At 44.4% G+C, this 16622-nt stretch overlaps 2 protein-coding genes across 2 annotated transcripts in view; one reads left to right on the top strand and one right to left on the bottom strand.

The window, feature by feature from the left end:
- The window catches only part of Rras2 (RAS related 2), a 76082-nt gene extending 71074 nt beyond the window's left edge, over positions 1-5008 (top strand). Inside the window, exons 5-6 of the mRNA XM_076550548.1 lie at positions 1867-1985; positions 3530-5008. Coding sequence (XP_076406663.1) covers positions 1867-1985; positions 3530-3617 — 207 coding nt within the window. The 3' untranslated portion in view covers positions 3618-5008. The remainder of the gene's footprint in view (positions 1-1866; positions 1986-3529) is intronic.
- Positions 5009-13265: 8257 nt separating this feature from the next.
- Positions 13266-16622, bottom strand: part of Spon1 (spondin 1) — a 287223-nt gene continuing 283866 nt past the window's right edge. Inside the window, exon 16 of the mRNA XM_006978617.4 lies at positions 13266-14855. Coding sequence (XP_006978679.1) covers positions 14692-14855 — 164 coding nt within the window. The 3' untranslated portion in view covers positions 13266-14691. The remainder of the gene's footprint in view (positions 14856-16622) is intronic.

Genomic DNA, 16622 nt, shown 5'->3' with positions numbered 1-16622 from the left:
CTAGAAAAAAGAATTGATAATATCTGACGTTCAGTCTTGATAATTCCCTTTATAAACAGAATGGTTGGAACTTTAGTTAATTGGATAAAGGACATTTTTAATAAAATTCTACAACTGACAACATACTTAATGATAGGTGGAGTGCCTTGACCCCAAGATCAGCAGAGGTCAGGAGTACCCCTTTCACTGTGTGAGGATGGGCAGTGCTGGGCAGTGCATTGAGGCCAGAGAAAGGAGCCCAGGCATCTACCAAAAAGGAATCTGTAGAGCAGTGTAGAACAGGCACCTGACTGTGCAGAAACCTGGATAACTTCAGAATGTTTCTGAGTATGAAATATGTAATGGTTATGACTGCATTCTTACAGTGAACAAGTTAATGAATGAAAAGAGAATGGCAGGTTGTGGGTTTTTTTGGGGGGGGTGGGAAGCAAGTGGGTCCCAGGTACTCTTCACATCTGATTTTTCCAACTTTCTCCAGGTGTTCACTTTGAGGATAGTAGTAAGACTCATGTTCCAGGAAACCACAATTTTAAACTCTGGGATTTATGCAAATATAAACAAATACGGTGTGCTGACTTTAGGGAAGTATTGCTTTTGGGATCCTTTGTGTTTAAAGTGCAGAGGGTATTTAGTGATAATGGCTTCTGCCTTTCACTCCCTCCCCCCCCCTCCCTCCCTCTCTCCCTCCCTCCCTCTCCTACCACCATGGTCCTATTCACCACTCCAGCTTGCCACTGCTCTCCACATACATTATGTTTCCTATGTACCAGGTACTGGCCAAGACAGCAAGGTGGTCCTGTGGCCTGAGAAACCTGAGTCCCTTTCCATCCCTTGCTGGTTCCCTTACAGCTTTTTAATTTTCAAATTCTAGGCTGGGCAAGCCAAGCCCATTTCCTCTTAAGGTCTCCCACAAACCTTATTCATCCCTCCCTTCCTCCTCCCTCTCCCCCCTCCTCCCTCTCCTCCTCTCTCTTTCTTTTGCCTTGGCTATTTTCTTACCCTGCTGCCCCTTAGCTAAAGACTCTATTTAATACTTAAACCACTTCCTCAGGCAAGCTCTTCCTGACCCCCTTTATAGGGTTAGGCGGCACCTTTACAACATTTTTTATTTTTTCTTCCTGTAAAGTTATATCTAATGCTTCTGGTATCATCTCTAAACTAAACCTTGAGAGTTAGTGCAGCTCTCCTTTGGTGCAGATGTCCTTTGGTAGCAATAGAGGTTGGTTCCAGGACCCCTAGAGACACCAGAATCTTTAGATGCATGAAAGTCTCTTTTATATAGAAGCAGAGAATTTGCATATAACCAACCTATGCATACCTTCTTGTATATTTGAAAACATCTCTGTATTACTTAAAATGCCTAATATGGCATAAATGCTATGTAAACCCTTGTTCTGTATTGTTTAGGATTAATGGCCAGATTAAAGATGCACATGCTCACTACAGTTACCGTTCAGCCTAGGGCTTGGTTTTATTTTGTTTTGGAGATGAGTCAGGTAGTCTCAAACTTGCTATGTAGGCAAGGATGGCCCTGAATTCCTGATGCTCCTTCCTCTACCTCCAGGAGTGCTGGGATTCTAAGAGTATGCCACCACATCCAGCTCAGCTGAAGTGTTTTTTGATTTGCAGTTGGTTGAACCCATGGATATTGCAGGCCAACTGTGTTTCTGTTACAGGTGCATTCTTCTGAGTTGTGCAGAGGTGGGCTTCAGATTGTGTGGCACTGTGGTGTCTGTCCATCCCTTATGATGAGTCAGCCTGGACTCCAGGAGGTGTAGTAGCACCATGTGCATATAGCCAGGCTGAGACAGGCCCACTGGAGTTGCTAATACTGTGCCTCAAACACAACCACTGTATCCATTTCAGGTAACACAGGAAGAAGGGCAGCAGTTAGCGAGGCAGCTCAAGGTCACGTACATGGAGGCGTCGGCTAAGATCAGGATGAACGTAGATCAAGCTTTCCATGAACTTGTCCGGGTTATAAGGTAAGCAGAGCATGTGCTAGGTGTGTGTTTTAATAGATGACGGTGCAGCGTTGGTAGTGAGGAAGAGGGAATTGTAAGTAGGAGTGAGTGCTTCCTAGTGGGCTGGTGCACACTGTGGGGTAAATTTCAACTAAATACATAGCATATTCTAGGCACTTGCAACCCATAAAAATCTCATCTAATTATCTTAAGTTGAAGTAGAAAGTACATGTGAGGATTTTGAAAATGGTAAATGCTTTGACGGTAGTGATGACAGCCGCTAATCAAGTCTCTGTCAGACACTGAGTGACATTCTTTCAACGTTACTACATTTAATCCTTACTACGACCCAGAGAGCTGAATGGTTTCTCATACTCTCACTGTCTCTTAAGCTCTGGGAATTGAATCCAAATTTCAGATTCCTAGTTGCTGTCAAGCCCCTGCTAGGCCAAGAGCAACGCAGGCAGCCGGGATTCCATCCTCTCTCAGGTGTTGGCCCCCAGTAAGACATAAATGTGTAACATTCCAGTCTATAAAGGTGCCTCGGAGGCCTCTGGTTTAGAAAGTATTCGTGGATTGTAAGCTGCCTGAGGTGGTGGATGAGGTCTGTTGTGCATGCAGCACAGAATAAGCTGCTCGGGATTAGTTGCTTTTGAGTCCTTGAGGCTCGGTCTCATCCTCTTTCCCATCTCCTGGCTGTCTCTGCTAATTAAATAGCTTTGACAGGCATGTGGAGGGGACCCTGATCACTGTGAGTCTCAGCCAGTTGACCCCTGAGGTGTGGTTTCCTTGTGTGGAAGGGAAGAAAGCGGCTGCAAGTTTAGTTTCTGAGGTTCAGCTTTGCAGAAGTAGACAGCAGTGACAGTCGCTGGCAGTGTGAATGGACTGGGCACCACTGCACTGTAGCTTAGCAGTGTTAACCTGGAGGGTTTTGCTTCCCAGCCCTCCTCATCCCACTTCATTTTAGTGTTAACTGATAAAGCAATTCCTTCTTAACAATAATTACTACCTTAGTCAAATACCTGTCCTTCCATTTGACTCTCAAGAATCCGAGAGTCCCACCTGTCAATCACCCAGGCATAAGGATTTCTTGTAGTCTTAAGTCCTCATAACAGTTGTGAAGAGGTAGGTTTTTATTATTTCCATCTAAAAACCAAAGAGTCCGGGAAGCCAGCCAGCGTGTCTAGCACTAGAAGGTACTTTTCCATCGTCCTCTGTGGTGCAGGATTATTGCTTCAGCATATCTTTGAGTCCAGGAACTTCAGCTTAGGAAGAGAACACACACACAGGCCTCTGTCTGATTCAGGATTCACCCAGGGAAGCAGCTTGGACACCTCCGTTCATTCTGGTGTGAGGACCTCCCCCTGCTTGGCAAACAGCTCCACTCTCGAGTTTGACCCCCTCCTCTGAGCACATGCACCCTGATTTCCTTTCAAGGATTTGCTCTCACTCCTAGTGGAACTCCAAGAAGTGTGTGCATTTCAGTGCAGCAGGTCCAGAAATAACCTGCATTTGTACTGGGAGATTACTAATGGCGATACTATTCACATCTCTCCGTCTTACAGGAAATTTCAAGAGCAAGAATGCCCTCCGTCACCAGAACCAACCCGGAAGGAGAAAGACAAGAAAGGCTGCCATTGTATCATTTCCTAAGAGTTCCATGAGTTTTAGCTGACAACTGCCAGGGAAGCCCTCATCTCTGTTAACGTTTACATCATGCTGGTACCTTTGTAGCCTTAGACTGATGATCACCGTGTTAGCCTTACACCAAGAAGCTGGCTAACCCTTTCTGCGAAGCTAATGTAACGGTCTTCCCCAGACCACTGTAAAGGAAACACTAAGGCTGCTTCAGATATGATCTGATTCCTTTAAAACACACGACTACACACACAGATGCATTCTTTAAGGGCTTACATTTTAATAGGGATGAACCAAGTTTGGAAGCTAAGCTGTTTGCTAAGCTGAAGTCATAGGTTGTGAAGTCATTTTTAACTTCTGGAATCATGTTGCCTACTGTTACTCTAAATAGAAACATAGGGAGGGTTGTTTTTTTTTTTTTTAATGTGAATTTTTGCCTATCTTTAAAACTTTTGATGTCAACTTTCATTAACCTTAAATACACTGAATGGAATCTACAAAAGTGAGACATCTCAGACCTTTTCTGATGCTACGGCTTTTGTTTTCCAGTGGCCAGAATACCAAAATGCCTGTTGTATTTATGGATTAAAAACTGCTGATCAAGCCTTTGTTATTATGCCTCCTTCAAGATGACAATATTCTCTGTGGCCAAATGTTTGGCCTTGTTCTACACTTAGGTGTTTCAATGAACTTGATTTCTTTTCCCAGCCATGGTAAGGGTAAGAGTGATGGTTCCTGTCTGTCTTCCTTTTTAAGTATTCCTGGTTATGGGATTTCAAAAACAAAAACAAAAACAAAAACCCAAACAAAGTAAAACCGTTTTTGTTTGATGTAATATAAAATATGGAATTGATCTTTCCAGAGTCAGAGATGATTAATGTTTTTTGCTATATACTTTTATACGTTATTTTCTTATCAAACTAGTTAACAAGTATTTTTATATGTTTGTAAGCGAATATGCTTTCACAGCGTACCTTGTGTATATGTAAAGATGAGTATTTAATTCTCACTGTTCACTGTTAACCGACAAAGAAAAAGTGGAAACCCTTGGTCCTTGTCACATCCACCGGTGGCCAATAATCAGAAAAACTTCTCGACAGAACACAACAGGACGAGACTGTGAAGTCGCGTTCAATGTCCCTGCTAGGTTATTGACTTGTTATATCAAGTATTCCGTGTACAACCTCTACTTGACAATTAGTGTAACTGTGGATGGCTTCTGATTTTGTTTTTAACTCTGTGGATTGTGTTTAAGCAATTCAAAGTGTGTTCCTGGTTTTGCGACTCTCAGTGGTATTGCACAGTGGTCACTTTATTGAATGTGTACAACAGTCCCATGAAGTTTATAAAGTGGACCCTTGTATAGCTTCAGGTGCTAGAATTAAAGTTGATCTGTTATCACCAGACAGCGCTTGACGGCTCCTTTTTCCATGCCAGGCTTCTGTGAGGGATACAGGACCGACTCGAGTAGCCCTGCCCTTTGTACACGGCGGCGTCCTAGGGAGTTAGTTCTGCGGGTGAGCTTACAGTTCTGGTGGTTTCTTGAGGTCAGTGGTTTGTACCTTTTTCTCTGAGATGTTCTTAACAGAGAACCCCCAGCTGTAGGGGAGAGGAAGGTGACTAATTCAGATAGACCCCAAGGATGACTTCTAAAATAACTTTGGCAAAGAGGACCAGATGTTTATATTTAAACACAAACAAAAATCACTTAATTTTATTGTGTTTTGTGATTACATATATAGACTTACTGTTCAAGTTTCTGCTAAAACTCCTGCCTGGGAAGCTAGTGAGCTTGTCTTTGTCTCTGATGCCTCACTAGAACTGTGTATATCCTTGGTGGGGACGTTTCCTGGTTGTCATAGGTGACTTAGATACTAAGAGCTAGCCTGTAATATCCGGGTTTCTTGGGGGAGTTCCTCACTCTCTGCTCCACGATGTGTACTTTCATGGCTGCATCTTCAGCTTCTCCAAGCTTATTTCTGCACATGTTTGCTCTCCTGGTAATCCTGTTTAATGCATTTTCTCACAGGTTGTGTTTTGCTTTCTAGAATTTTTATAAGGTCTTACTAAGTAGACCAGCTTGATCTAAAACTATGTAGTTCAAGCTGACCTTGAGCCCAGGATTTCCTGCTTGAGTTTGAGTGTTGGGGTTGTAAGTTGTGTGTTCCACTCCTGGCTCTGTCTGATCCCCCCGTTTCCCTTCCCTCCCTTCCTCTTCTCCCCCTTCCCTCCCTTCCTCTTCTCCCCCTTCCCTCTCCTGTTTCCTTCCATCCCCTTCTTCTCTGGAGTTGTTATCTCTCTGCATAGCTCTGGCTGGCCTAGAATTCACTATGTAGATCAGCTTGGCCTTGACTTTGTAGCAATCATGGGAGGTGTTTTTGTCTCCCGTGTGCTGGAAGTACCAGGTGTATGCCACCCCCACCATGCCCAGCAAATTTCTTTTTATCTGTATCTATATATATATCCAGTTTCACTCCCCATTATGTCCGTACTTTCCTCTTAACCAGTCCTTCTTGCCCTTTCTGAGAGAGCTGAGTCCTGATGCCTCTTGTGTTACAACTTCTCACTGTGCATCTGGAATGGCAAGGTGTATTGGGAAATAATCCCTCAGAGAGCTCCACAGGGCTGGCTGACTTCTCTTGCAGAACTCTGCTTGGGAAAGCCTGCTTTGAGCATTTGAATGTGGTTAGGGTAGCACTCTGATATTCTGTTGATCCTGCACCTCTGTATGTCGTTTGTATTTGTTTCTGGTGTGTGATTTTTATTTAGTTATGATCCTGGTTTTTCACACATTCAACTTTTGCTTGGATGATGGATGTTGCATATTTTATGTTGTTGAGTGTTGATCTGGTCACCGCTTCTTCATTTGAAGGTATTTAGCTTTGTTCTGTAACCAGTTTGTGTATATTGCTCTTCAATTTGAACCTTCTGGGTCTTTTTTAAAAACTTAATGCAGTCTGAAGTAGCATTTTTCTAGGGATAGAGTAGTCCACTAGTGAATGCCCTGAGTGTAAGCACTCTCTAGCTTGGCATGTGGAAACTCAGGTAATCCCTCACCCTTTATGAACTATGTGGAAGTAGGCTTTCCACAGCCCTCAGATCTCTGCTTGACTGAGGTCCAGTGACCCATATATACACTTAATATTTGGCAAGGACTCTTTGACCCTGTGCATAGTTTGGGGGTCCCCCCCCCCCATGTAGTCTTTTTACAATACTCTAGAACATTCTACAGCAACTTCAGACTGCTTCAAAGTTTCCTTGGGCTCCAGTGTCTGTTGCCCCAGTTCAAGGAAACGTTTGTGTTCTGCCTGGAATTCCCTGGGCCTTCTGTAATTGGAGATGGTCTTTAGGCTAGAAGCCAGGGAGCCTTAAGACTCACTCTGTGTTCAATGTCCACGAGCCACTGTTTTATGTATTTAATCTCTCATACACCTTTGTTATTTTTGAGACAGGGCCTGGCTGTCTTGCCCAGGCTGGCTTTGTTCTTCTGGGTTCAAGTTACCCTCCTGCTTCTGCCTCATGAGTAGCTAGGACTTTAGGCTTATGCATAGGCCCCCCCACCCTCCATGGTTCAGTTTCTGATTTTCTCAGGCAGGAAGACTAACACTGGTTCATTACAAAGAGCTGTCTGTCTTAAGACCTGAATAGTCTGTGTCTCTTGGCCATTTTAGTTTCTCTACCTGGGAGTTGGCATCTTTCCTTATAGAGGGACATATACTAAACATCATCTTAGACTCTGTAGGCCATGTGGTCTCTGCCCCAGCTACCCAGACTCTATAGATCTTCCACAGAAACAGATACAGAAAGCAGGTAACTAGATAAGTGAATGTGACTGAAGTTGGTGCTTCATACTTTTGTCATATGGAATATTAATCTTATTCTGCATTTGTTTCCCATCCCTTCAGCTATGCAGAGACTGTTCTCCATGACAACAGGTGATGGGATGGAGTTTACTTGAGGGTTGTGGTTTGCCAAGTCCTTCCCTGTAACACTTGAGGTTTCTTCTCCAACTTCACACTCTCTCCTGCCTCTTTATTTATGTGGGATTTCAAACAGGATTTTCTGAGAGGACTGTAAAGAAATTGTGACCTAGGGGTTTTCTTCCTGTATTGCATGCTCTGATGTTTACATGTTTCAGAGCCGGACATTGCACTGTCATTGATACATGTCACTTTGACAACTTGCTACATTTGAAGCTTCAGAGTTTCATAGTGTAAGTTGATCACTTTATCCTTTGCCTTTGTAAAAGTGTGATGTCTCAGGGTTGCCTGTAACTGAGGACTAGCCTGCTTCTCCTGCAACTTTTAAACAACACGTGACTTTTCTGGATTCACTTCTTCACTGAACAGGTAACAGGCAAGTATGTAGAAGGAGATGATGGCCAACTAGATTGTTTTCAAAGTATGGTTTTAAGCAAAATATGTGACTAAATAGATTTCTTTGTGCAGGACTCTAGTAGTGGTTATGAGGTGTTCCTGGAAGATCTGAATGGATAGTAGTTTGTTGGAGCTAGGACGATTGGTAGGATTTGAGATGGGGAAGAGAGGAGAAAAGGGAGAAGGCAGGTCTACTGGGGAGAGAGTGATGCAGCACTGGCTGGATTTGGTGGGTGCTGAAGAGAATAAGTACATCAGGACAGATATGGCAGTTAGACTAGGTTGGCTTGTCAGGGCCATTTCAATGGATGGCCCTTCTGTACATAGAGACTGCCAGGGATTCTGAACTGGAGACACTGGGATCTAATCCAGCCATCATATGAATGGCGGAGGGGGGTGATAGATGATTGCCCTGTCCTAGTATCATAGGCACTGTGAGGATAGAACATGGGTCACCTATGTTACCTGCTGTGCACGGAAAAGCCATTTGATGAATGAATGTTTCCAGAGGTGTGGTGATGAAGTAACATGGGTGAAGGGGGACTGGACGTTAGAGGTGTCTCTGGGAAATGTGTGAGACTCGTAAACACTGAGCTTTGCTGTACGGAACAGTGATGGTGCCATAATTAAGGAGCATAGGAGCTGTAGTGATGGAAATGTATGGCACTCATGTAAGATAGTCAGGAAGTTAGGGTAAGGATTGGAGCTGAAAGAGGGCCTGAGACTAACTGAATTAGTGATGGAAGAGGTAGGCAAACTGGCTAATACTTACTGTTGAGTAAAGGGTAAAATTTGGGGGGAAAAACACAATTGGGAATAGAAAATTAAGAGCCAGAAAACAACTAAGAGAAGCAGCCAGAAAAGAGACAACCAGGAGTCTGAAGTATGTTGGGGGTGTGGGTCTGTGGTTGAATGCTGGGCCACACATGTATCATGCACACATGTACCCACACAAGTCAAGGGACTATACAGGAGTGGGTTCTTGCCTTCTGCCTCATAAAGGTAGAATCTCCTTTCTGTCTCTGCACTGTGTACTTTGGCTAGCTGTCACCTGGGCTTCAGGGGCAGTTCTCCTGCTGTAGGAGGGCTGGGGTTATAGATGTGCATTTCTGCATCTGGCTTTTTACATGGGTTCCAGACATTAAACTTTTGGGGATCAGGCTCAGTTTAGGCTTGTCTGCTAAGACACTTCTGGCCCCGAGAGCCTGTATTTTAAGGAAGCCCATCCCTGGGATGGTAAGAAACTTTGAGTGGCAAGTGAGGCATCAGGAGTCAGACTTTATTAGCTTTGTTCGAGGTGTCAGGTTGTAGAAACCAGGTAAGAGTTGCAGTGTGATTGGTAAGGAAATGGAGGCAGTGAGTGCGGGCTGTTGGGTGTGGTGATATTTTATTTGTGCTTTAATAAATAAAGCTTGCCTGGAGATCAGAGGAAAAAGCAAGCCATTATAAGTAAACAAAGAAGTCAAGCAATGGTAGCACACACATATAATCCTGTCACTTGGCAGGCAGAGATCTATCTGGATCTCTGTGAGTTCAAGGCCACACTCGAAACAGAGCCAGGTATGGTGGCACACGTCTTAAATTCCAACACTAGTTAACCATGGAGGTCTGGAGGTCTGTACAGACAGTCAGGAAGTGACAGTGCTGGACAGGAAGAGGAAGTGATGTAGCTGGATAGAGAGCAAATCAGATGGCAGAACAGCAAGGCATATAGGTGTGTGTAGACAGGAAGTATCTTGCATTTTGGAAGCTGCAGAGTTGGTGAGGTAAGGTTAGCTTTGGCTCTTCCTATTCCTCTGATCTCTCTCAGGCTTTAACCCCTATATCTGGCTCCATGTTTTTTATTTAATAAGACAGTTTAGAAATTGGTCTGCAGTTAGGAAAGTTCTTTGACAAAGCTGGATCATGGGCAGATGTTTTGTTAGTGAGTAAGCTATAAGGCTAGGTGGTAGCTCACGCCTTTAATCCCAGGAGTCAGGAGGCAGAGGCAGGCAGATTTCTGTGAGTTTGAGGCCAGCCTGTTCTACAGAGCGAGTTCCAAGGACAGTCTGGCTTGGACAGACAAATAGAGAAACCCTGTCTGGAAAGACAAACCAACAAACTGAGTGCTAAGAGCCAATCAGTGCAAATTAGTCAGCTGAGGAAAGTAGGAAGGCCAACCCCAAAGTAGTTGTTCAAGTCTGCATACTTAGTTCCTGAGAGAGTTAGAAGTCTACAGTTTGGCCATAAAGGCTGGAGCAGGCTGGTAATTCAAGCACTTAGGAGGCTGGGTCAGGAAAATCATGAGATCACAAGTTCGAGGCCACAGTGGTTTACATGGGAAGGCCCTGGACAGAGAATGGGCAGGAAAGGGAAAAGGAAATGGGGACGAGGGATGACCTCTGTAGCTGGGAATCGTAGTTCAGTGCTTCTCCGGCCGTTTAAGCCCATTTTAAACATCTTAGTCCCCAGTGTTGTGGACTGACATTTTTGCTAAGTGTAATGGACTGAACTAGGAAATAACCACCCTCTTGGCTATCTCCAGTGTCCAGTTACTGTAAAGGTTTCTCAGCACACGGTTTCCGTTTTTTTGCATCTCCTTTGTGAATGTGATTATAAAGTGCAGGTCCTGCTTCAAGCAGCACCGAAGAGTGCCCGGGCAGCTGGAGATGGTGTTTCCAAGTGACCCTTCTGACGTCCTAGCTAGGCTGATTATTGCAGGTTAGGCTCATTCAGCAGGACGTGTAGGTCAGAGGACAGCTTGCTTGTGTGAGCTGGTTCTCCTCTACCATGTAGGTCCTGAGGATTGTAGTCAGGTCATCAGGGTTGGTAGTGGGTGCCCTTACCCACTGAGCTGTCTCACCTCAGTACAAATAAAATATCACCATAAGCCCCCACTCTTCTTTTAATACTTAGAAATTACTTGAGGTAAAGGAAAATTGTCTGAGTATGTAATGGCTTAAAATATGAGCCTGTTAACTAATCAGTATGCTAGAGAGAGGGATATTTTGAGCACTGTGAGATGTTAATGAATGCCATCTTATGTGAAGACACCATGAATGTTAAGTGAAACGGCCTGAAATTGCATCGCACTCTGATGATAACCGTTAGAAATTATGCATGTAAATTTTATTTGTCGTGACATTTTTCGTTATAGGTGACCAAAATGCAACTGTCGCCAGATTCAGCAAAAAGGTGGGCACTTAGTGGTTTACGAAGCAGTGAGGAGCAGGTGGAGTAGAGCTGGTTATTCTGAGACCTGTTCTCTGGATAAGAATTAGCTGAACTACGAAGGTGAGAATGAAGAGCTCTTTAGTGTGGGAAGAGTAGGTGAGTCCTGAGACCAGAACAGCAGAAATGACGGTCACAGATGCTCAGAGGTGGCTGTGGCATGAACCCAGATTCCCTGGGCTTCACCTTTACAGTCTTTGCCCTTCTGTCCTAGGATACATACACTGCCTCTGAGCCCTTGGGGGTTCGAAAGCAGGTGCCATCATTTAAATGTGACATTTTAATACAGATCTGCTTTCAGTTTCACAGGATTTAAATGGAAGAATTAGCCCCGTGCTAATTAACATGTAGTTGCTATTTATAATTTGTTACTGAATTTCAATCATTTTCAAAGGGGATTTATTTTTCTTCTGTCTACTTTGGGCAGTGTGAAGAACAAGAAGAATAGGAGTATTGAGATCATCAGTTCCAAATAGCAACGTGGTAGAAATGGCTGTCTTGGTTCTGAGTTTTAAGTAGAAATTAAACATTTATGGTTTAGTCTTATTTGGATAATAGTATGCATTTCTCTAGGGTGTAAATATTATACTTCTTTGTAGTTTAACTCTATGTAACAAGAATTTCTAAAGCTGGGCTTTGAAAATTCCAGGTCAGACTGTCAAGAAATGGTCTGCTGAGCCCCATGTGACTCTGAGTTTTCTGAATTTAACGAGATACTCTGAGGTAGGCTTTGCTGCCTTAGAATGGCCTCTCTAGTATTGAGAATACAGCTTCCACCATGTGTGATCCAAGATTTTGTTTTCACTTTTTGTCGTCTGAAACATGGAGGCTTAATGAAAGCAGGGCACAGAGGTAACTTGACAGAGAGAAGGTTTATGCATTGACGCATCAGCCATGCAGTGACTGTGGATAGGTTGTGACAGGTTCCAGAGTGCTGAAGGCCTGCAGGGATGTGTGCTCTTGCCTGTTGCTTGCAGTCCTTGAGTGTGCTGAACGCATGTGCAGGAGACAGCTCAAATGAAAGCACCACGTGGGTTCTTTGTACGTTTTTCACTTCTGGGTCTGAAGGAGCCCAGGTTTTAGTCTCACTTGCTGCGGCAGATTTCCCTCAGAAAAAACACACTGGCAAGCCAGGAGGTGGTGGTGGCACATGTCTTTAGGGAGGCAGAGGCAGGCAGATCTCTGTGAGTTCGAGGCCAGCCTGTTTTACAAAGTAAATTCCAGGACAGCCAGGGCTACATAGAGAAACTCCGTCTCGAAAACCAAAACCAAACACACATGCACACGCACACGCGCGCGCGCGCTCACGCCACATTTGCTCAGTGACAGGAGATTGACCCAATGTCTGATGAACTTACAGTATGGGTTCTCGTTTATTAGCCCAAGTAGAAGTCCATACAGATGGCATCTGTAGTTTAAAAACAAAAAACTTACTTCCAAAATGATTGGTTAGTCAGAGAAAATGACAGCTACCTAACATAAAACTTTGGTAAGAAAGAGATTTGACACCACAAATTCCCCATTGCAAACAAAGCAATAAAACTAACGACAATAGCATGTTTCTCATTCTCTTCTTGGCCATTAGTCAGTTTTCTGGTTTTGAAAAGTCTTCCAAATCAGGGTTAAAAATTATCCCCAACTGGGATCAGATAAGAACAGGAGATGCTAGGGAAGCCTGCCACCATCTGAAGGAACTTTGATTTTCATAGATTGAGGTTAAGTTTACATTAAGATCACTTGGAGGATGTTGCAGAAGTATGCAGGGCAGATTTTTTTTTTTTTTTTTTTTAATCAGGACTTTATTTTGGAGGGGCAATTTGGGAGTCTCAAGTGGAAATTTAAGCCTCTCATTTCTTTGTATTCTACTCCTTTGAAGGAGAAAGCAATCCATTAAAATATCTAAAAATAATGTTGGAAATAATCCAAGCTTCAGATGGCTGTGGGGTGTGATGTCAGTGGCCCGTCTGGAGGGGACAGATGCCCCATCTTTTCCTGGAAATGAACTGGGTAACAACTGTAAAAAGACTCAGCCCTCCTACCTCTTAGTGGCCTAAAAGCAAAGACAGACCCAGAAAGGTTTTTTTTTTTTTTTTTTTTTTATTGAACAGGCTCTCTTGTGTTAAGGAAAATACATATTCGGGGGTTGTACATAGATGTGGCCGAAAATAATCCTGATGTGTTTAATGCAGATTCTTAAAGTAGTATAATCAAAGCACCGTGTGCATCTTGCCCACAGTGTATTTGGATGAAGCGGTAATAAACACAGACTTGCAAAAGAACGTGATGATAGTTTGAACAGATGCACGAGCCAAACCTGCTGACGAGCTCACACCAGAGACCACCGTCCCTTTACTCTGACTGTTGGTCGTTAGACTGCATGGATTCAGTGTGCTGCTCATGGCTTGGAAGTCGGCGGGAAGCCCTGGCCTTCCTTCCGACTGTCCACGGGGACCAGGGCCCCGGTCCGGAAGTCAGGCACAGGCGTGATTGAATAACCCTTCTTCTAGGTTTGTGTCCTAGTCTTGGGAATAGGTTGTCTCTCTCCTCTCTAACTATAAACTATCACGACTTTAAAAACTTTTAAGTAGGGAAGATAGTATTTTTGTTGAGGAATTAATGTGGGGGCTTTCTGGCTGACAAAGCAGGTAGTTCTCAGAGCTAAAATGCTTAGCTCTAAGAAAGTTTGGGAAACCTAAAAGGTCTGGCTCTGTACGAAGATTTTAAGTCACATTTGGGACTAGTACCCATTTTACTACTGTCTTCATTGGTTCAAAGAAGAATCTCTCGACAAAGGGTCGTGCCCTGTCTCCCTAGGACAGTTACGGCACCAGCAGTCAAAACCCAAGGGAAATGTAGTTTATGCTTAATTGCCTTTATCACCTCTTACAGTTAAATAAAGCAGCCATGGTCACTTGCTGCTCTTGTGGCGTCACAAACCAGCATCAGGTTTGTAGAATATAAAAGCCACCCCACCTAGTGCTTCTCCTCAAGGGCCTGGAGAGCTCGTGACCGAGGAGACTTACCCAGATACCTGGAGTTGTGCTAAATGAAAAGGGAAAGAGCTTTCTGCAAGAGTGAGCAGGCCAAAGGTGAGAAAGGGGAACCCGTCCTTTGCATCTGATGTGTGTCTCCTTGCATGCTGCATCCTGGCACCCGAGCACATGATTGCTTCTCCTTGTGGATGTATCAAGGGTCTCTGTCCTGCTTGACCAGGGGGATGCTCCAGAGGGACACACTTAAGTTTAGTGCAAGGTGAACCAGTACTACTCACTGCAGCATAGGAAGAGGGCTGCCTGAGGACAAGGGTGCCCCATTTGGCCTACACCCACCAAGAAGTATTCAGACAGGATGTCCCTTGGCATCCATAAGACTACTGGGCAAACCACACCATATAAATGAAAACTAGTGGACACAATTGAAATCATCGTAAACAAGCAAACAAACCACCCCACCTTATTGGTGACTGAACTCTGGAATGCAGCCCCGGGGGAGTTGTACCCCTGCTAACAAGGGTGCACGTTACACGCTCTGATCTCCTTCTTGTCTTTGCAGCTGGTAAACTGGGAGCTTTTGAACCTCTTCTTCACAGTCATGTAGCGCTCCTGAATCCCACCTCCGCACACTTTGGTGCATTCTGACCAGGCTGTCCACGGGCGCATCCGACAGCCTGCAAGGAGGAGAATGCCTGGTTAGGCCAGCAGGTGACGTCTAATGAGTTGTCTACCCCTCGCTTCTCTTTGTAATGAGTGGTTGAATTAATTAATGCCTACTGCTTGTATTAGGGGTTGCTTGCTCATATGTGGTGGGTTGCAAAACTTCTGACCATCAATGCACTGGATCTCTTCCTGTTGAAGGGCAGAGTCTGTTTCCTCACCCCGTGAGCCTAGGCTTGGTTTGCTTCGGGTAATAGGATGTGAGCGAAAACCGTGCCTGAAAAAAATGTAGGTGTGAGCATGTCTGGCCGACCTCACTCGAGGGACCCTGTGGAAAGAGGCCCCAGAAAAGCAGGGGAGGCTGGGGCCTTACTTGATTGTGGCTACACAAATGAGAATGAGTCCAACACAGCTCAATCCCAGAAGAGTGAAGCTAAGCCAGCTTGTATGTGAGCTGCAGGATCATGTTAAAGGTTTGCTTAGCCGGGTGGTGGTGGCACATGCCTTTAATCCCAGCACTTGGGAGGCAGAGGCAAGCGGATCTCTGTAAATTCGAAGCTAGCCTGGTCTACAGAATGAGTTCCAGGACAGTCAGGACTGTTTTACAGAGAAACCCTGTCTCGGAAAAAAAAAACAAAAAAATTGCTTAAAGCACTGACTTGTAAGTGGTGACCAGCCAGGAGCACTGAACTACTCATGAGCCTTCCTGCCCGTTTTCAGCCTAACCAATACTGAGTAAAACAAACAATTCTTCTTCCTACGAAACATGAACATGCCGTCCTTGACCTCCAGAGATGAGTTCTCTTGTTCGTACACATCAGTAGCACTCCATATAGCTCTCCTTTGAACACAGCATGCTCATGACTATGTATGTATTAGGTACCTATTTACCATACCACAGCCAAGTTTCCTGGAGAAACTACTGAGCATTTAGCTGCCTTTAACTGGTAGGGACTGATGACTTACCGCCTGCCACAGACAGCTTGGTATAGGAACACTCCTTAAGGAAAGGACCTGTAGATTTAGTCCATCTCTACACTGGAGAATGAGGTGCCCCCTTTGTGGAGACAGTTTCTTTGTGTAGCCTTTGCTGTGCTAGAACTAGCTCTGTAGACCAGGTTGGCCTGATTCCCAAGTGCTGGGATTAAAGGCAAGCGCCACAGTAAATGGACTGTATTAAGGAAGAGTCACTGGGCTCTGGCTTTTTTATATGGCTGCCTTCTTTGCCTCCAGGGAATTCAAAGAGCACTTAATGGTCTGTGCCCAGGACTTAACCATGGGTTGTCTTAACTCTTCATTTTGTTAGTCTGTCAGTCATTTGGCTTTCTTGGTTTGGACCAGCTCATTCAGCAGTTCCATCCCATGTAGGGGTTATTACTATTTTTTCATTTTCCTTGTGTGTGTGTGTGTGTGTGTGTTTATGTTTTGCCTGTCTATACACCATATGCACACAAATGCCTGTGGAGGCCAGAGAGCATCTGGTCCCCGGGACTGGAGTTACAGAATGTTGTGAGCCACCATGTGGGTGCTGGGAATTGTACCTGGGTTCTCTGAAAAAGTAGCCATCTCTCTAGACCGGGGTGATGATGATTTTAAAGAATGGGTTTATGTTTCCCATTTTTTATCTGCATGAATGCTTCTTATCTGGCAAGCTTTCTCTGCTCTGCCATTTCCTGGAACTTCAGTTTGTGCTGTGCCGATTCTCTGGCTTCTTCTGCACTCGGTTCAGTGTTCTGGTGGAGTGTTGACCATTTATGTGGCAGCCTGGGTCCATGTTAATG

The sequence above is a fragment of the Peromyscus maniculatus genome, chromosome 1 (genome assembly GCF_049852395.1).
Source record: "Peromyscus maniculatus bairdii isolate BWxNUB_F1_BW_parent chromosome 1, HU_Pman_BW_mat_3.1, whole genome shotgun sequence".
Taxonomy (NCBI): domain Eukaryota; kingdom Metazoa; phylum Chordata; class Mammalia; order Rodentia; family Cricetidae; genus Peromyscus; species Peromyscus maniculatus.
This window is presented reverse-complemented; position numbering and strand designations above follow the sequence as displayed.